Source organism: Schistocerca serialis, chromosome 4, assembly GCF_023864345.2.
Source record: "Schistocerca serialis cubense isolate TAMUIC-IGC-003099 chromosome 4, iqSchSeri2.2, whole genome shotgun sequence".
Lineage (NCBI taxonomy): Eukaryota > Metazoa > Arthropoda > Insecta > Orthoptera > Acrididae > Schistocerca > Schistocerca serialis.
The window spans coordinates 675,023,276-675,047,199 of NC_064641.1; the positions used below are offsets into that span (position 1 = coordinate 675,023,276).

Genomic DNA, 23,924 nt, shown 5'->3' on the forward strand with positions numbered 1-23,924 from the left:
TATATATATATATAAACAAAGATGATGTGACTTACCAAGAAAGAGAGGGAAAGACGAAAGGATGTGGGTTTTAAGGGAGAGGGTAAGGAGTCATTCCAATCCCGGGAGTGGAAAGACTTACCTTAGGGGGAAAAAAGGACGGGTATACACTCGCGCACACACACACACACACACACACACACATATCCATCCACACATGACTCCTTACCCTCTCCCTTAAAACCCACATCCTTTCGTCTTTCCCTCTCCTTCCCTCTTTCCTGATGAGGCAACAGTTTGTTGCGAAAGCTTGAATTTTGTGTGTATGTTTGTGTTTGTTTGTGTGTCTGTCGACCTGCCAGCACTTTCATTTGGTAAGTCACATCATCTTTGTTTTTAGATATAAATTTCCTACGTGGAATGTTTCCCTCTATTATAACCATATATATATATGAGGTGACTTACCGAACGAAAGTGCTGGCAGGTCGATAGACACACAAACAAACACAAACATACACACAAAATTCTAGCTTTCGCAACCAACGGTTGCCTCATCAGGAAAGAGGGAAGGAGAGGGTCTTTAAATATGTCTGCCTGTGTCTGTATGTGTGGATGGATATGTGTGTGTGTGCGAGTGTATACCTGTCCTTTTTTCCCCCTAAGGTAAGTCTTTCCGCTCCCGGGATTGGAATGACTCCTTACCCTCTCCCTTAAAACCCACATCCTTTCATCTTTCCCTCTCCTTCCCTCTTTCCTAATGAGGCAACCGTTGGTTGCGAAAGCTAGAATTTTGTGTGTATGTTTGTGCTTGTTTGTGTGTCTATCGACCTGCCAGCACTTTCGTTCGGTAAGTCACCTCATCTTTATTTTTATATGTAATTTTTCCCACGTGGAATGTTTCCCTCTATTTTTTTTATATATATATATATATATATGGTTTCTGTGTATGTGCGGATGGATACATAATTATGTATACTAGGGCAATGGACCATGAGGCCTACTCACAAAAGACAAGGGGGTGTACCCGGCATTTGCTAAGGATATAGGGCAGGCATACCTACATAGAGATAAGACGACCTGTGGCCTGATGAATAGGGATGTTTTATGATGGGGCATACCTACCAGAATGGAAGGAGGAAGTGCCCATGTAAGGTACAGGTACTGATCCTAGGGGAAAAGGACAGTATGGTGACAGAAGTCACACATTTTATAGAAATTATTTTGGAAAGTTTGAATTCTATATACTACTACTCATGTGCTACTCATGTGCTATGAGTGTCGGAAAGAACACTTTCATTTGCTTTTATAGACATGTACCACCATACAAACACTGAAACAGTTACACTGCAAGATGTTTATGGCAGCTGATGGAACCAGCTTACCAACAACAAGATCAGTTCAGCAGCAGAGTTGAACTGCACGCTGTGTGTTTCCGAGCCATGAAAAATAACTTCTAAAAGAAGTACACTAATATACAAGACTCAAGAAAATGTGTCACAGATGTGGACTCTGAGTTTCTTGTTCATTCTAATTTTAGTGTTACACAATGATCATATTTTTTTTATTTTTTTTTTTATCTTTGGAACTATTTTGCTTTAACACGGTGACATAATCATCTTGATGTGCCGTGTGTAGAGGGTGACACCTAACATGCTTGCCTAAAATCTTTTGAAATTCTTGACTTTGTAATTTATGTTTATTAATGAGTTATATGAGTTGTGCACAACACAGAGAAGTGATGGGTTACTCTGCAACTGCAATTAGTATTGGGTTAACTCTTATATTTATCACATGTGCACGTCAAATTACTTATGTAAGATAAAAACACAGCATGTCTTTTGTTTCTTTTAACAAATCTGAAAATGGTGTATATATGCAGACTGAAGTGATGACTGAAAATTTGTGCCAAGCCCTCTGTAATGTTTGAGTTTTGGGGGCAATACCAAGCAGGCTGAGGCATGAATGGGAATTTGAATTGAGGAGGGAGGCATGCTAGGGCATTCTGTACACTTGTGCATAGCCACTGTGCCAGAGTGACGTTGTGGACAGCGCATCTGCCTAGTGTGCAGAGACCCATATTTGAACCCTGGCCTTGGTACAAATTTTCATTTATCGTTTCAGTATGCATGTACAGTCAAACCTCAATACATCGAATCTCTAGTGAAGGCAAAATTAATTTGACGTATCGAAGGTTTGATATAATGAGGTTTCCATAAAAAGTTCACAACCCACAATATTTTCATTACTGTACTGTGATTTTGTTCATGTTTGTGTGTGATATAGACCTATATTTAGTTTTGGTAATATAAAAAAGAAATCAAGATAGACTGTTATGCATATTTTTTTATTTCTTCTGAAACAAACAACAATTTATTAGTTTAAAATAAAATACTTTCATTGTAAAAAAAATTAATTCAGAAAAAACACATAGCATGTACATAAAAATTACCAGACATCATTAGCTTTAAAAGTAATATGTAATTTTAGCTTTCTTTACACTTTTGATCACCTGAGAGTCAATTTCATTGTGTGTGATAACGATGGCTGAGAACACATACCCTCTACCTCCTCACACTTCTCCACGTATGCTCTGATTGTGTCGAGTGCCACTTTGGCCTGCCTAGCCATCACTGATGGTGATTCTTTGACTTCCTCCTCCCCCTCCCCCTCTTCCCCTTCCTCCACATCATTGTTGCAGCCTTCTTTTTCGTTCACTATCTTCAAGGAGTCAAGAACCTCGGCTACTGTTAGTGATCCTGCTACTGCGACATCATTGTCCACATCCACGAAATCTTCAAAACAAATGTGTGTGATGCCAAAGTGAGTCACCATTTTTGTCCATTCCGACTTGAGGACACTGATAGGGGTGGGTGGGTGGTTTGTTTGTTTTGTTAGTTGGTTGGTTGGTTGGGGGGAGAGGACCAAACAGCTACGTCATCTGTCCCATAGGGTAAGGGAAGGATGGGGAAGGAAGTCGGCCATGCGCATTCAAAGGAACCATCCCAGCATTTGCCTGAAGTGATTTAGGGAAATCACAGAAAACCTAATCAGAATGGTCTGACGCAGGTTTGAACCATTGTCCTCCCGAATGCAAGTCCAGTGTGTTAACCAACGTGCCTTCTCGCTCGGTTAATCACAGGGGATGTCTCCTGTAAGTACTGTATAAAAAAAATAAAACTTTAGTCAAAAGTCCCACCAGTGTCAGAAAGCCAAGATTTTGCATGTCGAAGCATTAAACCCACCAGCTCCTTATTTTCATCTGACATAAAAACCCCACATTTGGAAACATTTGACGATCGTTTGCTCCCTCACATTTCGCCACTCTTTATCCAGTATCCTCATAATGTCTAAAATGTTGATAGTTGTAAGGCTGTCATCAATACTGCAGACTGTCATTCAGACCACCCATCATTCTTGATTATTCTTTGATCTAAGGGCTGTAATTCTGATGTACTGGTAGGTGGTAAAAGTTGTACTGTCACAGCCTTTAATGGGCAGATAGAACTGTGTGCACTGCAACTGTTCACAAACAACTTTTCGATTTTCATGAGTCAAAATCCTTCAACCAGTTGGATAACACTTCTGAAGTCATCTATGCTTTCTTGTTTGCAGTGTACTCCACAGGAGATGAATTACAACCAGAAAAAGACATTGTGGTTTCTTAGGTTTTCCAATCATAAGTGGCTTGAGCGTTTCTGTGCCAGTCATATTTGCTGCTAACAGAACAGTAACATAATCTTCACTTAGCTTGTCCCTGTGACATTTTTATCCTTGGAAAGTCAAAGTTTTATCTGGAAGACATTTGTAAAATAGTCCAAGTTCGTCAATGTCAAAAACATCATCTGGTTTGCAATATTGAAGGATCCTCTGCGTTTCTAACTTCCACTCATCACAAATTTTGGTAACTACACTGGAAATTTCCCCAGTCACTTTTTGGCAAACAATATTAGGTCTTTTCCTGAAAGTTTCTAATCATCCGTTACTCACACAAAACGTGTCGTATCCCAATGCTGCTTCAAAATAATGTGCCTTTTCTTACAAAATAAATCTACCAAATTTCACATTATTGTTCCTCTGTTGTTGGAACTGCTGTACCAAACACTCTTATAAATCTGGAAACTCATCATTTCATTGCCATTTCTGATCTGTCCATTCATCTGCTGTAATCGCACAATCTACTTTATGTTGACAGTGTGCTTGCCAGAATCCCAAACTCTGCGGCTAAGTCTTTCTTTTTCTTCACTCCTGTTTTCACCTCATCTATTAACTCTCACTTCTCAGCGATTGTTGGACATTTCCACTTAGAGCCCATAGCTGGTACTTACAGCTCACACTCAATCAAAAACAGATCTGATTGAGGCATTGATGCAGGGAGGGGAGGGACTGGGTTTCCCCTATTTGTGTGCTCTCCGATGTACAGAGGTACCATATGAAAGACTTCCATATATAGAGGTGACTTCGATATAAAGAGTTTTTGTTCACTGAAATACAATATACAAAGGTAAAAGCTGCACTTCTCAAGCCCCCCAAAAAAATTTGATATAATGGCAGGTTTTCTTTGAAATATCAAGGTTTGAGGCTTCCAAAGGAAGGGAATGAAGAAAAAATTTGACACAGATGGGTCTTTGATATACTGAGACTTGACTGTATACATCATAGACATTTTGAGACTTGGAAAGGCCTCTAGAACCATATAGTTTCAGTTGATTAAATAACATATATGCCTGGGTTTCAGACAGGCTTCCCATTTTTTGTTCAATGCTGAGGCACTATTCCACTACCGTTGGAGAGCCTCTGCAATGTTGTTCTAGTTTTGGAGGAATAACAAGTAGGCTGAGACATGAACGGGAATCAGGATTTATGAGGTAGGTGAGCTAAGGTAGCCCATGCAGTTGTGCAAAGTCACTGCACCAGGGTGGCACAGTGGTTAGCACATATGCCTAGTGAACAGATGACCTTGGTTCAAATTCTGGCCTTGATACAAATTTTCATTTGTCGCTTCAGTCTACGTATACACAACATAGGAGTTTGAGACTTGAAAAAGTCTCTGTAACAATCTGGTTTCATTTTTAGATTGAAGATATTTGAAATTGAATGAAACTGGTAATCAATACTATGACAAATGTGACAATAGACTGCAATAAAAATGTATTTCTTTTCTGCTCTCAACAAAATGTGCTGCTGTTAAAACATTACACAGCACGAAGTCAATCTTTAACTACTAAATCAATGAATGAATATGGGAAGATGAGAGGAATACTGCAATTCTTGTTGAATGATGAATTCACAATATCTTATGAACAGCTTTTCGTATGAAACACATATATATATAAAAATGAACATATAGAAACAGCTATACCTACGAGAGGCATTTGAAAAGTCCGTGCAAAGTCCGAGAGATGGCACCACTGGAGCATATTGAGGTCACATTTAGTTAGTAGCATCTTTAGAAAGAACGCACACCAAGTTTCAGCCATATTGGTCTATTTATTTGTGTTTGGCATTCATGTGAGTCAAGGAAATCAAGTGCTTGTCAAAAAATGGATGTAAAAGAATTTCGTGTGGTGATTAAACATTACTTTATGAAAGGCAAAATGCCTATGGAGACTAGAGAGAAGCTTGATAAACATTACGGGGACTCTGCAGCTTCAATTAGAACAGTTTACAAGCCATATGGGCACAAGTGATGCTAAACGTTCTGGATGCCCTGTGGAGGTTACCACTACAGAAATCATTGATAAAATCAATGATAGGGTGATGGATGACAGAAGAGATAAGGTGCATGAGATTGATAGTGCTGTGGGCATCTCAAATGAACGGGTACATAATATTTTGCATAAACATTTGGACGTGAGAAAGCTATCTGCAAGATGGGTTCCGCAATTGCCCACGCTTGACCAAAAACGGAATCGTGTGAAGTTTTGGAAGGATGATTTGCAGCTGTTCAGGAAGAATCCGCAAGACTTAAAGTGTCGTTTCATCACTGTGGATTAAAGATGGATACATTACTATGCTCCTAAGACCAAAGAACAATCTAAACAATGGGTTACCAAGGGAGAATCTGCACCAAAAAAGGCGAAGACCATTCCTTCGGCCAGAAAGGATTGGCAACTGTCTTTTGGGATTCGCAAGGGATAATCCTCTTCAACTATCTGGAAAAGGGTAAAACTATTACAGGTGCATATTATTCATCGTTATTGGATCATTTGAAAACCAAGCTGCAAAAAAAATGCCGGTGATTGGACCGCAAAAAAGCCCTTTTCCATCACAATGCACCAGCAACACACCTCAGCAGTTGTGGTCCCAACATTAATGGAAACATGATTCCAACTTATTTCACATCCCCCCTATTCTCCAGACTTGGCTCCCTTGGACTGCTATTTGTTCCCCAATTTGAAGAAATGGCTGGCGGGACAAATGCTTTACTCAAACGAGGTGGTGATTGCAGCAACTAATAGCTATTTTGCAGACTTGGACAATTCCTATTATCTGGAAGGGATCAACAAATTAGAACAGCATTGGACAAAGTGTGTAAGTCTAAAAGGAGACAATGTCGAAAAATAAAAAAGTGTACCCCAAACACGTAAGTAGCTCTTATTTTTGCACGGACTTTTCAAACGCCCCTCGTATATGGTAGCGGCTACACAAAGAATAAGTAACTTCAATCACACAGATAAAAATTACCCACTACATCATCTGACATCAGTTTTGCCAAATCATGTGCTACAAAGACCACAAAAATCATTAGATCATTGAAAAGTAATGACTCTTCTTAATATGATGATATTTGAACAAAAGTACTAAAATCTCATACTAAGTTGGAAGGGCCTACCATCAGTTACCTTTGTAAGCAGTCAATGAGTACATATGTATTTCCTGAAAGACAGAAGTGTGCACTAGTAAAATCCATTTGTGAAAGTGGCCATAAGCAAGTAATCCTGCATTCTCAAAAACTGTTGAGAAGGCAGCTTATAACATAATACTGAAGCATCTTTTTGAGAATAACTATTTCACAGCAGCTCATGTTGGTTTCCATATAGGCTTATTGACTGATAAAGCAATATATGATGTCACAGACATGGTTTTGGTAGAACTAAACAAGAAAAATTATCCTTTGTCATTTCCTAAGGTCTCGCCAAAGCCTTTGATTGTGTAAATAATAAAAATGAAAACAAAAATGATATGGTCTTATAGGCATTCCTCTTACAGGGATAGAGGCATAACTTAACAACATAAAACATATGGTTGCATCAGAGTAAACATTAAATATGGTGTACTGCAAGGTTTGGTGCTTGGCCTGCTCCTTTTCTGGACCTGCAATATTTGAGTATGCTTCAATAATGCTTCAATAATTGTGATGCTTGCTGAAAGACTAGCATACTGATAAAGGACCCAAATATACCCACACGGCCAGCTAAGTACAGAGGATAAAGGAACAGCCTTACAATTGGTTAACAGCAAACAGTTTAAGACTTAATCTTACAAAGATTCATATTATTCATTCCAAATAAATCAAAATTACTTTCAGGCACCAGAAATAGAGACCAACATGCACATTCTGCATGAGGTTGCATGTGTGAAGTATCTAAGTATCCAGCTGGATAATAAACTGAGGTGGCACCAGCTTGTGGATAAATTAACCAAAAAGCTCAGCTCTGCCTCTTTCAAACTTACAAATACTTCTAATTTTGTTAACCTGCTGATGGAATTGCTAGCATACTTTCATTCAACACTGCCCTATGCTGCAATCTTCTGGAGTAATAATACAGCTAAGACCAAGAAAATATTTATTCTACACAAGCTTGCATTAAAATCTCCGTGTGGAGTTGATAAACAAGCATGATCCAGAAACCTCTTCAGGAACATAGGGATTCTTATTCTTATATCCCTATGCAAGTACTGCCTAATGATAGTAGTGGTTAATAACTTGTGATTCTAGGCAGTAGTAAAAACAGCTTCCACACAGACTACTCATCTTTACCTATGGTTTGGAATGATGTCACTTTTATAGCAATTTAAGGGTTTTAGTTTCACATAATTTCTACTTTATAACATAGTTCTACTCAAAAGAAGAGTGCAGGGTACACTCAAATTTTCTACTTACCACAGCTTTCTGAAAAGGTATGCAGTTAACAGCACCTTGTAGCTGGTTTCGAATATCTTCAACTCTATCTTTATATTGTTGTAGTGGCAGTGTAGGGTCATGAATGGCAAACACTTTCACAACAATCAATCCTTCTTGAGATTTTGCTCGAGCTACTTTGAAGAATCGAGTACTTCCCAAACTGTAACAGTGAACAGAAATTGCTATCAACAAAATGTTTTTAAAGTATCAAACTTTTATAATTAAAAAAGAAATAAAATAATTTGAAGTTAGTTTTTTGGAAAAAAAACAGGTGATTAATGGTTAAAACCTCATCATAAGCATGAGCATGTAACAACTGCAGCAAGTCTACATCCATAAATGTATATTATCTGACTATCAATTAAAGGCACTCCACCTCACAAACCATGAGAGCGCTAAATTAATAATCTGGAACATCTCTGTTTTCTTTCCATACACATGAGTCTTATTACCCGCCTCCATGGCCGAGGTCGCTAATGCATGCTTGTGCAGTGGCACTCAACCCAGGAGGAAGCTGGTTTCAATCTTGGTGGTGGAAAAAATTTTCTCACCCAGTATTTGGCTAACAAGGGGAGTGGTAGTAATGGTGCGAAAGTTCCTGACCACCAGACTTTGTGCCAATGTCCCGGTTTGAATACCAAACCTCTCCACATTGTCTCAGGAAGTGAGGGCATGTGACACTGTTGAAGGTGATCCATCCAATGGATGGAGACATTAAGCTTGGAAGCCCCTTTGGCGCTAATAGCAAGAAGTAGGCTTGTGTCAGCACCAGGTTTCACCCTCTCCCGTCTCTCATCATCACCACCACCATAATACAACACAAACACTACACTACACTACACATACGCACAATACATACATGTAGTATTACAAATATCCTAATGAACCATGTATAAACAAAAAAAACATTAGTCTATTGTCACTACCAATTATAATCAATATTTTTACCACTTGAAGTAAAATCGCAACCACACACTTTAAAAATTTATTGTACTGACTAGTCTGTCGATACCCAACATTACAACTTCCGAACTTTTTGAGTACTTTTACTCCTGCTTTGCAGATCTTTCAAGAACAAAAGTATACAAATAATTCTTGGATCAAGTGCTTAATACTAGGTATTGGCTTTGCATTTTAATGATATTGTGACAAGCAATGTCATACGCGGGTGGAATATTTGAAATCTCCCATTTGTGAAGAGGATATTTTGAACTAGATGTGTTGCTTGAGATAGGGTTTTCTTGTGGTAAATTTTGAAGTTATAAAACTACTTAGTATGTCAATTTGTAAAATACTGTAGAGTGTGTTGCTTGTCTGATTGGTGAACAGTTAGGTGTAACAGCCATATGTTGACAGAGGAGATGCACGACATGCCGAGCACCATACTTTCCCTTGAAAGTGTGGTGTATTGATGTAATTGTTATATGTAAAAAATTGTGGAAATTCTATCAATATGGTGAAAGGGCCTCCTACACTAGGAGTCATAGTTTTATGTAAGACATTTATGTATGTTTTTTGTGTACTGATGGTATTTGATTTTTATAGGTTTTTTAATGTAGATTTTTTCTTGTACTATGGTGTTTTTTGATAGGTAAGTACATTCATGTGATGTGTTTATTCACGTTTTAAGTGCTGTTGTGAATATATTAATGTGTGTTGTACATATCATAGATTCACTTTTAACTCTGTGTGTAAAGTGAAGTTAATGATACCAGATGTATGTTATTTGCTGTCTTTATGAATGTTGTTCATTTGTACTTATTTTAGTGGTTAATGCAGCTTTCATTCTAGCACTGTATCTCAAACACATATAACAGAAGTACATATAACAGTATCAGTCTTATAGCGTAACTGACTTGGGTTTTTTTAATATCGTTCTTTCATGTTTGGTTAGCTACGTGTGAATTTCATTTTCGCTATATAAATCTTGCAAATAATGCACCACTCGTTGATCATAAATGGCTTAGTATGTTTCAGGTATCATTGTTTTGTAATTGGTTGGTATCATGCAGTTCAGTTCTGCTATACAGGTTAACTGATGATAATGACACTGACTTTCGTTTTTTGTTTTTTTAATTTTATTTTTAAATTTATTTGATATTTGATGATGGAAAGGGGAATATTAGTTGCCACCAAAATTCCAATTAATTAGTAAATATTGGTTCTTAGATTATTTCAAATATATTTTATGGCAAAACTGTATGAGTGAAGTCATGGTTGCTATAGTGGATTTAGATTAATTCCAATGTCCACAATTTTGAGGGTGTCACAGGTCATTTCCCACTTCTTTTCCATATTTGTCACTCTGATCATTAATCACTGATGCATTTTCAGCATTTGACCTTCCATCCTCCCACACATCTTTTCTAACAAATCAACAGTTTCTGGAAATTTTATCAGGCCCAGCCAAAAGAAACAAGACAATGATTCAAAATCTTGTTGATAATTAGGTCACTTAAGACAGAATACAAGATCAGACTGGGAGAAGGAAACCAATAGTTAACCTTGCAAAGAAACAATCCTGGTGTTTGCCTTAAGAAACACTGGACAATGAGTTTAAATTGAGAATGAGATTTTCACTCTGCAGCGGAGTGTGCGCTGATATGAAACTTCCTGGCAGATTAAAACTGTGTGCCCGACCGAGACTCGAACTCGGGACCTTTGCCTTTCGCAGGCAAGTGCTCTACCATCTGAGCTACCGAAGCACGACTCACGCCCGGTCTCACAACTTTACTTCTGCCAGTATCTCGTCTCCTACCTTCCAAACTTTACAGAAGCTCTCCTGCGAACCTTGCAGAACTAGCACTCCTGAAAGAAAGGATACTGCGGAGACATGGCTTAGCCACAGCCTGAGGGATGTTTCCAGAATGAGATTTTCACTCTGCAGCGGAGTGTGCGCTGATATGAAACTTCCTGACAGATTAAAACTGTGTGCCCGACCGAGACTCGAACTCGGGCTGTGGCTAAGCCATGTCTCAGCAGTATCCTTTCTTTCAGGAGTGCTAGTTCTGCAAGGTTCGCAGGACAGCTTCTGTAAAGTTTGGAAGGTAGGAGACGAGATACTGGCAGAAGTAAAGCTGTGAGACCGGGCGTGAGTCGTGCTTCGGTAGCTCAGATGGTAGAGCACTTGCCCGCGAAAGGCAAAGGTCCCAAGTTTGAGTCTCGGTCGGGCACACAGTTTTAATCTGCCAGGAAGTTTCAGTTTAAATTGAGTCAACACACAGATAAACTAATCAAGAAGATCTGGTCAGAACATTTCTCTCTCACAAGTATCTCTTGCTGTGTTGACCTGAAGAAAGGTTTTGGCTTGGTTAACATATTTTTACTCCCTTGTGTCTTAATCATCTTCTGAGACAGTACACCTAAAGTACCAGTAAATACAGTATTTATTCTGCAGAACAGTTGTTAAAGTATTTTATAAGCTTAAGCAGATAATCATATGCAGAGGTGTCTTTAAGAATCATGGAATCTAATACTCACTTTGTTAATACTCTTTGCTGCTGACAATAAAAGTGATTTGCACCATATTAGAATTATAAGTAATGATGTAAGAGGTAGATATAAAACGGGACATAGTAGTCACACATGTGTATGTTAGGAACATTTGTAAAGATTCTATACTGATTTTGCAGCAGAGTTGTTGTTGTTGTTGTGGTCTTCAGTCCTGAGACTGGTTTGATGCAGCTCTCCATGCTACTCTATCCTGTGCAAGCTTTTTCATCTCCCAGTACCTACTGCAACCTACATCCTTCTGAATCTGCTTAGTGTATTCATCTCTTGGTCTCCCTCTACGATTTTTACCCTCCACGCTACCCTCCAATACTAAATTGGTGATCCCTTGATGCCTCAGAACATGTCCTACCAACCGATCCCTTCTTCTGGTCAAGTTGTGCCACAAACTTCTCTTTTCCCCAATCCTATTCAATACTTCCTCATTAGTTATGTGATCTACCCATCTAATCTTCAGCATTCTTCTGTAGCACCACATTTTGAAAGCTTCTATTCTCTTCTTGTCCAAACTATTGCAGCAGAGTTAGCCCCTCCTTTAACTGTAGTTCATCAAAGATCCCTTGAATAATAAACCATGCCCAGCACCTGGAAGGAAGCACAAGTCACACCTGTTAACAAAAACAAAACTACCATCCAGTATCCTCGACATTGACTTGTTGCAGAATCTGAGAACATATTCCGAGCTCAAACATAATGAGACATCTCGAACAGAATGACCTCGCCCATGCCAGCCAGCATGGATTCCAAAACTAATGATCACGTGAAACCCAACTCATACTGTTCTCACATGACATACAATAATGAAAACTTTGGATCAAAACATTCGGATAGACAGTGTATTTCTTGAACTCCAAAAAGCATTTAACTCAGAACCAAATCAATGCTTATTATCAAAATTATGATCATATGGAGTATCAAATGTAATTTCTGACTGGATTGAGGATTTTTTTTTTGTAAGGAGGACACAGCAAGTTGTCCTGAATGGAGAGTCACTGGCAGATGTGGAAGTAACTTTGGGTGTACCCCAGGAAGTGTGCTGGGATCCTTGCTGTTCATGTTGTATATTAATAACCTTGCAATCAATATCAATAGTAACTTCATACTTTTTGCAGATGATGCAGTTATCTGTAATAAAGTACTGTCTGAAAGAAACTGCATAAATATTCAGTCAGAACTTAATAAGATTCTAAAATGTTGCGAAGACTGGCAGCTTGCTTTAAATGTTCAGAAATGTAAAATTGTGTGCCTCACAAAACAAAATAATTAGTTTCTTAAGACTACAATATTAACAAGTCACATATGGAATCAGATAATTCACACAAATACCTGGGTGTAACACTTTGTAGGGATATGAAATTGAATGATCACATAGGCTAAGTTGTGGGTAAAGCAGGTGGTAGATCTCACTTTATTGGTAGAATACTGGGAAAATGCAATCAGTCAATAAAAGAGACTGCTTACAAATCAATAATGCGCCCCATCTTAGAATATTGCTCAAGTGAATGTATACAGAGAGGGGCAGCATGAATGGTTACAGATTTGTTTGATCCATGGGAGTGTGTCACAGAAGTGCTGAGCAAACTGAACTGGTAGACTCTTTAAAACAGACATAAGCTATACCAAAAAAGCCTGGTTACAAAGATTCAAAACCTGGCTATAAATGATGACTCTAGGGATGTATTACAACCCCTTATGTATCACTCCCATAGGGATCATGAGGACAAGATTAGCTTAATGAGCACTTGTTTGGAGGCATTTAAACAGTCATTCTTCCTATGCTCCATATGTGAATGGAACAGGAAAAAAACCGTAACAATTGGCGCAAGGGGTATACCCTCTACCATCCAATTCACATTGATTTGCAGAGTATGTATGTATGTTATAATAAATGACATAAAATTATTTTTGTGTACACTCTGCTGCTTCATCATGGGTTCTGGATGGAGCTATATAATCTAGGCAAAGATATTCAGTTCCCATCTAAAATAAAGCAAGAAATGAGGAATCCCTACTAAGAAAAATAAAAACATACATCATCAGCAATCCCATGAATTATCTATTATCCAAATTCAAGAATTGAAAATATCTGCAACCTGGAGTGCTCCTTGTAGAGTTACATGATAAGGGCCTAGTGAACAATGTGAGCTATCAGTGTACTTTTTGGAATATGACATCAAATGTTGTGTAGGTGGTATCTGACATGTTTCTGTTTGTATGTTTCATTTTGGGTATCAGTCATGTGTTTTGTTTATATTGTCTGGTTCAGTTCTTGTGGGTAGTGGCAGTTAGTGGTCTAGAGGAACAAAGTTTTGGACTGTGTTCTGTATCAGACCCTCGTACGCCTTTTTTATTTTTGCTAAGGCTGTGATGAAAGACTGAAATGTATATCCTAAGACCTAGGTTAGTTTGGATGGTGATAGTTTGCATGTGAATTGTAGGAGCCAACAAATTTTTCATTATCCTCTCTCTTTTTTTTACACTGCACATAACATAACTAAATTTATTTCCCTGATAGAAACAGTATTTTCCCACTGTGGTCTGATATTTTCAAGTTTCTATTATATTTCAAGAAGTGAATAATCTAATTCCATGCCCAAAACACCCTATTCTGATGGAGTTCCAACTAAACTGGAATACTGCCCCCACCCAAACCTTGGCTGTTGTGACAAACTAATATTTAGTATAACCCAAAGTCTAGGTTAGGCTGAAAGGTGCTAATGTGATTGTGCGGTAACAGATTGACCTGTAGTGTAGCCTACCTTTTGCGTCCTCGTCATGTATAAATGCACTTTATCATATGTAACACACTCTTCATCACAAAAGTAAAACTGCGAAGTAAATTTCGAAAGCATTCTCTAGGTAACCGACAAGTCTCCAGTGAATATTTTTACACATATATGTATCATAGATAAACAACGAAAAATGCAAAGGCTACCTAACTCTTACTGAAGTTGCTGTTAATTTCTCAGTTTTTGTTTTGCTAAAATTTTAATGGTGTTAGTGACAAATCCACTGGCCATTTCATATCTCCACTGTTTGAATGATGTCACCAGTATATTGGCAGAGTATTCTCTAACTAGCAGCAGAACATTTTAATCATGCCTTTGTATTCACAAATGTAAGAAACTATTTTCTTTCAAAAATACAATCCTAATCAATTAGGTCAAAATGATCAGTTACCAATGTAACAAAAACTACAGTTATTTAAAACAACTGAGCTAAGGGAGGAGCAAATTTTTTCCTTCAAAGCTGCAGATATCTTCCTAAATTGCTGTGTTAAATTTAACTGACAGGTGCAAAGATTGTATTTAAACAGTATAGTGACAGGGTATTGTTAATGAAATTAAGTAGCCTACAGATTAAGTTTCTGTGATTTTCCTGTCTTTTATTAGTGTTTATCTTGAGCTGATTCATATCCCTGGGGTTCTTCTTCCTCAGGTGATCTACAGGATGTAATGAATGACTGCAAGATTGGAAATTATCTGTCCCTACAGATACATCTAAATACTTAAAAGCTTTGCGACTGTAAAAATTTATGCTTATGACTGAAATCATAAAAGATGAACATACATTTATTTTTAAAAAGCTTCATATAGGAAACAGGAAATGGGGCCATTTCAACCATAGCCTGTGCATATCAAAGAACATTGTACAATAAGAACCAACTGAATGAGGCATGCAGTTGGTATGACACTGACCTCACATTTGGGAGGGTGGTGCTTGCTCTGGTGCAGGCATACAAGCCTCAATCCTCTTTACAGGTATTGATTTTTCCTAATGTTTGTTTCATTAGAATAACTATGAACTGCTACAAAATAATCAAGTGAACCTAAGTATCCATGCGGGTAATAGGAAGAAACTGCCAAACGAAAAACTTTCACTCACGTTTGAAAATCCGTGCATTGTCACTAATTATATAAAAATCCCACTGAAGATAATTTAAAATGTCTGTTGCATAGTGGCACACACACATTCTTTAATTTCTTTAATGGTACTTCAACATGTGACCACAACATAAGGATTGTTGTTTTGTATTCATGGATAGGGCATTTGTGTTTTTTTTTTCTTTTTAATAAAATCATGGTCTCAACAATGCACAGTATGATTTGGTGTGTATTTCTGGAGAGAAACAAAAGAAAAAAAGAATGAAAAGAAGAATGTGTGATGGCTCAAGTCAGTGAAAACACTACTAAAGATTAACTGTACCTGAGCCTTGAACATAGACTGCCACAACTGATAATGAAAAGTAAAAAAAGGATAGGATTACCACAGGCTCACAGGCTATTACCAAGAACACTGTATCTGACAGACTCATTACTGATTCCTTCATTACTTAGCAGTTTTTGCAGTATATCTGACACTGTACACCAAAAATATTTTACCCTTGACATTCATCTTCAAAATAATGTATTCTTTCTCTATTTGAATTCACCAATAGTGAGAACACTGGTAATAAGTCAGTTGTTCTACCTAGGTGGAGAGAGAGAAAAGAATAGGATTTGATGTCCAGTTAGCAGTTAAGCAAGCAATTCCTGGACGAAGTGGCACCTCCATGATCATTGACAAAGGTATGCAAACACATCAAAACTCTCTTGTTGAGCCTCTGAATGATGAAAACTGCATGTGGTTTGTTTGCACCTTTCAGATTATTTTAAAAATCAAGTTTAACTAAATTGCTTTTAGAATGTGGGTACTACAGTGGAGTGATTCCCTTACTTAATCTTCAGTGCAGTGATTCATGGCAGAAGCATTTAATTTTAGAAACACACATATGGAACTGGCTGTAGATACACCTCATAAAATTCGTGCCATTACCGAGAGTGGTGCTGAAATGAAGGAGTGAACAACTGTCACTGCAATGTATTAATTCTCTAGTAGTTAATTCTTCATCGACGGCCCCAGCGGTAACGAGAGTTAAGTGTCATAATGATCGTATTCTTTTAGGACGCACAGTGGGAAAACTCACTAAATATTTGTTTTGGATAAATAGGCAGCAAATTGGTATTGTTGTTTCTTAATCTCAAAGGGCTATAATCCAATTTTTCACGGTGTTACTTGCAGACGGTGTCACTTACTTCACGTCAAAGTGCAGGTCTGAATGTTCAGTTAAATAATGCTCCACTGGGAAAATCTGTGAGGGCGCTATTCCCACAAGCTGGTTCCCCATTTTAATTTACTGCCCTTCACGTGAAAATACTTTTTACAATATGTGACATTCACATACAACCTCCTGTCATTAATTTGAAAATAAAAATAAAAACAATCACCCACATACACTACACATGACACACTCAGCAGAAGATCTTTGGACTCGTGGACTTGGTCGCTGATCTTGCGCGTGCTACTTTGGGTGTAAGTGTGTAACATTTCCACAGCGAAGTAAACTGATGCGAAAGCGGCAATACCTAAGGTATTTTTATTTACACGCAGCTTCAGTTGCACCCATGCACCGTCTAAGGGAGTTAATTACTGAACTTTCTGTTGGACAAATTTGGCTACTTCTCCTCTAAAAGATATCATTACGAGAATTACTTAATACATTAGTTTACAATGTAATTAATATATTTTCTCTAATACTATAATCTATACACAAAGTAATTTAGAAATATTGTGGACAGTTCTACACAGTCCGGAACTATATCCCTCAGGAGAACATTAAACATCTCCATCGATCGAGCGGAATAACTGCTTGCAAGAGAGGTGAACCAAAGCGTTATTGATTTGATCAGTGTTTGAAGCTCTTTCTCTTGAATAAAGCATTCAGATTTTTTGAAACTGTTCTCATTTGTTTGTACAAGTACGAGTACATCACATCTAGTGACATATGTCAATAGCCAAGCTCAGTAACTCCAGAGCTGAAGACTACTATGATTTATCTAATTATGTTATAAAAAATATAAGAGAAGGAATAATAATCCCCTTAACAAGGGTACTAAATAAGACATTAAATTAAGATATTTACCCATATTGTTCAAAAATTTCTATTATCATACCTGTGTATAAGAAAGGTGACAAAGATTTAACTGACAATTACCGACCCCTCTCACTACTAGCCATAATTTCAAAAATAATAGAGTACTGTCTCCACCAGCAAATGAGCCAGAATTTTGAATCGAATAAACTGCTATGTTCCACACAGTATGGGTTCAGAAGTAGTCTCTCAATTGTGAAGGCAGCAGAGAGCGTTGTCACTAAAGTATACGACTCTTTTGAGAATAAATCCATAATTAGTGCGAGACTGTTGGTAGTTAAGAAAGCATTCGATACTGTATCCCACAATATTATTATAAGAAAGCAACAGTATTACGGAATTGGGGGAGAGTACTCTTCTACTATTACAATCTTAATTATGTAATAGAAAACAAACTGTGGCTATAAAACAAAAAAAGATCCAGCTTCTTGCCAGTTACCAAAGGAATACCACAGGGCTCTGTACTTGAACCTTTCCTTTTTGTAGTCTACATAAATGGTTTGTTTTCTTCATTACTTTGTGACATGGCACTGTATGCAGACAATACAACGCTAATTACTCAGGGAAACAACTTGGATAAATTACAAAATAATGTAACAATAGCAATGGGCAGATGCACCAGCTGGTTTCAGGAAAATTCATTACAGATAAATAATAATAAGACATAAGATACTGTATTTAATTTGAATGCCCCAAAATATGAAAACAGATCTGTAAAACTACTAGGGTTCCATATCGACCAAAACCTTAGCTCAGAAACTCACACAGGCATGCTATGAAAAAACTCTCACGTGTAATCTTCTTGTTACATTAACTGAGAGGCTCTGTTAGTAGAAGACTAACACTATATGCATACTTTGCCTTCTTCCACTCCAATCACGCTTATGGGATTATACTCTGGGGAAACTGCCCAATTTCAAAGACTGCATTTAAATGGCAAAAAAAGCAATCACATGCCTTGTAGGACTACCACCCAGAGACTCATGCAGGCAGCATTTTAAAGAATTAAATATAATGACAGTCCCTGGCTTGTATATTTATAAGTGCCTGATATATGGCAAAGAAAATTTAAATAACTTTGACCTTAGGATGGCAATGCATTCACATAATACAAGAATACATATAACTGACATCCAATGTGCCAGACTATCAAGAATTCACTGCAGTTATAAGTATCTAGCATCCACATTTATTAACAAATTACCAAAAACTGCACATTCTATGACCATGGATCAATTTAAAGTAAAAGTAGCAAAATGGATAAAAAGTGAAGTATTTTATACAGTCAAGAATTTTAAGAGAGAGCAATAAATGATACTCAATTTTGATGGTACATTTTGCGAAAGGAGTATATATTACAAAATTAAAAAATATAATATTATGCATGCAATTTTTATATATATATATATATATATATATATATATATATATGTAATCAGTATCTTTAATAAAAGTTGCATATATATATATATATATATATATATATATATATATATATATATATATATATATATGCAACTTTTATTAAAGATACTGATTACATGTAAAATATTTAAAGGTGAATAAATATGAATGTGAATACATTCGAATAATTCCTTCATAGTACACCGTTTCTTTTGCCTTAGAGTGTATTTTCCAGGTATTTTTACACTTTTTTTATCCCCCACTGTAGATCCTTGCTCCTTCTACCTGTGTCAATACAGAAAACGTTATCTATGCCTAGCCAGAACCTAGTCCCATTACCTGTCCCTCCATTGTTGCCTAGCTCATGGAATCTTCTGAATGGTCTGATTATCCTATTATCTATCTCGGGCTGCAACCCTGCTTCCACAATGATTTCTATCTGTTCAAATTCCATCACCAGTCTAGTCCTACAAAGCCATCTAAATCAAGCCAAAACCTCTTCACAATACCTCTCTCCACTCATAAAACTCTCCTGCTCTGCAATTCCAAAATACAAAATCCATCTCCCAGGCCCAAACCTTGCCCTCCAGGAACTAGTATACATTCCCACAGAAATATCAGTCTTTTCCAAAGGCCTTACCTTTTGGCCTACCCCCAAATTCATTGATGCTGGACTTATTGTAAACCTACTCTCGTTCTTTTTTGCCAACAACCCTGCCAATTCAGACTTAATCCAAAACCAATAATGAACCCTGCCTGACTCAGTTCGGTGTTCGATCAAACTGTGATCCATCCACCACTTCCTCCCAAAACACTCCCTGCTAACTTTCCAGAATTTCCTAACCTTAAACCTTGCCTCACCATCATTCCCCAAATCCTTCAACACGCAAACCAATCTTAGATCTACAGAAAGAACCACAATACATCATTACAAGGTGACAATTATTGAGCTATATAAAAAAACCTAAATTATCTACAAACTACAGCTTGCACACACTTTATTCAACCTGTAAACATTATATTCCGATTTAGATTATGACATCTTCAATATGACTGCTATCATTGGCAATGATGTGGCGCAAACGAATAGCGAAATTCTACAATACCCACTGAAGTGTCGAACATCGATGCTGTCAATGACCTGTCACTGTGTCACCAAGATATATCGCACTGATTATTCTGTGACTGGACAATGCACATCACACAGTCACCTGCTGAGTGTGAAGAGGCTTATCGATCACAAAATGTGGATTCTCAGTCCCCGAAACACGCCGATTTTGCTTATTGAGAAACCCATCCAAATCACAATCGGCGATTTAGAAAAGTTTGCTGTATGGTGTGGCAGGTGGCAGTTGACGCTAAATAACGAAAAGTGTAGGGTGATCCACATGAGTTCCAAAAGAAATCCGTTGGAATTCGATTACTCGATAAATAGTACAATTCTCAAGGCTGTCAATTCAACTAAGTACTTGGGTGTTAAAATTACGAACGACTTCAGTTGGAAAGACCACATAGATAATATTGTGGGGAAGGCGAGCCAAACGTTGTGTTTCATTGGCAGGACACTTAGAAGATGCAACAAGTCCACTAAAGAGACAGCTTACACTACACTCGTTCGTCCTCTGTTAGAATATTGCTGCGTGGTGTGGGATCCTTACCATATGGGACTGACGGAGGACATCGAAAGGGTGCAAAAAAGGGCAGCTCGTTTTGTGTTGTCACGTAATAGGGGAGAGAGTGTGGCAGATATGATATGCGAGTTGGGATGGAAGTCATTAAAGCAAAGACGTTTTTCGTCGCGGCGAGATCTATTTACGAAATTTCAGTCACCATCTTTCTCTTCCAAATGCGAAAATATTTTGTTGAGCCCAACCTACATAGGTAGGAATGATCATCAAAATAAAATAAGAGAAATCAGAGCTCGAACAGAAAGGTTTAGGTGTCCGTTTTTCCCGCGTGCTGTTCGGGAGTGGAATGGTAGAGAGATAGTATGATTGTGGTTCGCTGAACCCTCTGCCAAGCACTTAAATGTGAATTGCAGAGTAATCATGTAGATGTAGATGTAGATGTAAACCAAACTGTACTCACATCAAAGTCCTTCTCATCAATTCTGTCGACAATAGTGTTGGTGAAACACAACCACTGTTCCATGGCCCCAGGGCTTAACAACTTATGGGTTTGAATTTTATATGGGAAGAAATACAGGTCTGCAACAACAATTTGTCACAGTGTCTCCCAGTTGATTCCCACCCATTGTGTAGCTCGTATAATAGATTTCCTGGGGCTGGTTTTGAAACAAGGCACATGTGTTCTCGATGTTTTCAGGCATTTTCACCCTTTTTAGATTACCAACATTGCCAACCCTGTCATCACAAACACTACCCATTCTCTCAAACTTGTGAATCAAATTCTTGATTGTTTGCATACTTGGACCGGTTGTATTTGGCTTGAACCTGGTGACGAACTGGGCTGTTATTGCTAGGCCTTCACAAGAGCTATACCCTCAGGCAGGCTGTACCCTGAGATTTTCATGTGCAAATGGCTGACAATAACAAGGCACGTGGGCATGCACATACTACTTCACATAATGCCCTGTGGCCAATTCTGCAGTTTGAATGTCCTTACACAAACCGTTCAGAAGTTAGGACGATTTCATTTCATATAGTTCAATAATCGTCACCTTGTACACAGTAATGGAAATGACAAAATATTAAGATCATTGAACCAATTTGCCATAGTCTTTTAGCTTCTTTTTCAATAGAATTCGAATGGCTTTATTCTGTAATATGAATATTCTCTTCATTCCTGTGATTTATAGAGTTCACGCCTATTCTAACTCCATATTGCATATATGGCTCGAAAAGTCCATGACAGTGCACAAGAACACTTGATACGTATACTGAGCAAGTTGTTTGATTTTAAATATCACTGATCTGAGCTTATTAGAAAAAGTATTGATCTAATGTTTCCAATTTAACTTACTGTCTATTGTTATAGATAAAAACTTAAATGAATGCACTTCTTTCTGGCCTTTCCCACCTAAGAAAAGCAAGTGTTCTTGTCTTTGTTTATTGTTAAAAATATGTAGATAGGTTTTTCATATAAGTATTTTAGTTCAGTTTCCGTGAGCCTTTGTGCTGTATTATTGACTGATGTGAAGGCGCCTTAGTCACGTGTTTCGAAGCTTTGGAAATATTTAGCACAGTTGTATCATCTGTATAAAGTATCTTTCATCATTTACAGATAAATTGAGTAGTTTAGATACCATTAGAGATCGCTGAGGTGTGCCATAATACATGCACTTAAGTTCTGATCTTGTGACATAGCTGGTGGAACTTAGAGTAGAAACTTACTTTTATCACACAGTCTGAATTCAGATCATTTCAGAATGTAAAGGCTGAACAGACTAATTATTAGCATCCTCTACCTAGAATTTTCTTAATGTGACACAGACATCACAGTCTACTTTGTTGATATGTACTCTCCAAAAAACCCACAGTGTTGTCCCCAAGGTACCTTACGATAGTAAATTATACCTCATAATAACGAAAAAATAATGATTTAATAAAGAATAGTTTACTTATTCTTCATGTCACTTCAACAAAACATAATCATTACATATAGGAAAGTAAGAAAAAGATATATAAAACTCTAGAGGTTCTTTACATCCAGAAAAAATAATTAAGCCTTTTGACTCAAAAGTTAATTTCCAGATTTTATTAAGAGACAATTAATTTCTTGTCAAGCCATTTATTCTCAGCTACAAACTTAGAAACTGAAGATTATGCTACCTTTGCTTTGTCAAAATACCACTACTGGATAAAAGTTAGTCAGCAAACAATCCAGACTTCAAAATGTTATCAAGGGCACATGTTTTTGATAAACAAGCAGCAAGCAAATTCGCCTAGTTTCTTAAAATAGTTAACAAGAGCAACTATCATACAAAAATAAATGTACAGATTTCATCGTTTTTACAAAAAATTTAACAACTAAATTAAAAACTGTACTAAAAAAACTAAAATAGTTACAAAATCAAATTTAATGTTAATGAACCAAATGTAATCTCCTAGATAACTGGTTTCACAACTTACTATTATATTCCAAATACAATCAACTTACTTTACTAGTAAATTGAGCCACAAAAGAATAATTTGACAAAATAAGCTAATGCATAAATTCAATAAAATTCGTTCTATTAAATAATAAAAGAGACAAAACTTATTAAAATATAACAAATAATCAAGATACAGTTATTTGCACAGAACAGCTTTCAATGTGAATGAAACACTTTACTTACAAGTCATATCTCAAAGTTTTTGCTTGATACAGTTTGCAGTACATCTACCATATTATGACGTGTAAAGAATAAATACCGAGAACAGTGGAAGATATATACACATCTCAGAGGCAACTTCAGTTAAATTAACTATATTAAATTACTATCAAATACACCTTTCTTACTAGCCCTCCACCATCAAATCCATTATTTAAAAACTCCATTTCAGTCAACCTCCTCTTAATTGTAAGCTGCAACTAACCTGAAATATTTTATAATTACATATCAACAAAATTATAACTCTAAAAGAATATTTTGGAAATGGAATTATACAAACATATCTGTTAAGTGGATTCAGTTGTGTACTAACAATCAAAGGATGGGTACCTTAGAAGGAATGAGACAGGGTCAACTTCTTTGGGGTAAAGACCTAACCTAATAATATACTGGTGAGTATAATTACCACTTAAAAGCCACAAAGAAATTTTAAATGTTAACATAAAAAACTAATTTAACTCCAAAATTATGAATAATTTTTCCAACCAATAACCTTTATATGTATCAGCCATAGATGCAAGTACAAAGAATACCAACACGAAATCAATTGCTATTTCATAGATAGCTTGATAATTAAATTAAATTACTGCAAAACTGAATAA

At 37.0% G+C, this 23,924-nt stretch overlaps 1 protein-coding gene across 1 annotated transcript in view; it reads right to left on the bottom strand.

Annotated features, from left to right (window-relative positions):
• The window catches only part of LOC126473153 (phosphoinositide 3-kinase regulatory subunit 4), a 200,054-nt gene extending 183,145 nt beyond the window's left edge, over positions 1 to 16,909 (bottom strand). The window contains exons 1-2 of the mRNA XM_050100014.1: positions 16,690 to 16,909; positions 8,084 to 8,264 (exon numbers count right to left, since the gene is read on the bottom strand). Coding sequence (XP_049955971.1) covers positions 8,084 to 8,264; positions 16,690 to 16,781 — 273 coding nt within the window. The 5' untranslated portion in view covers positions 16,782 to 16,909. The remainder of the gene's footprint in view (positions 1 to 8,083; positions 8,265 to 16,689) is intronic.
• Positions 16,910 to 23,924: the final 7,015 nt, after the last annotated feature.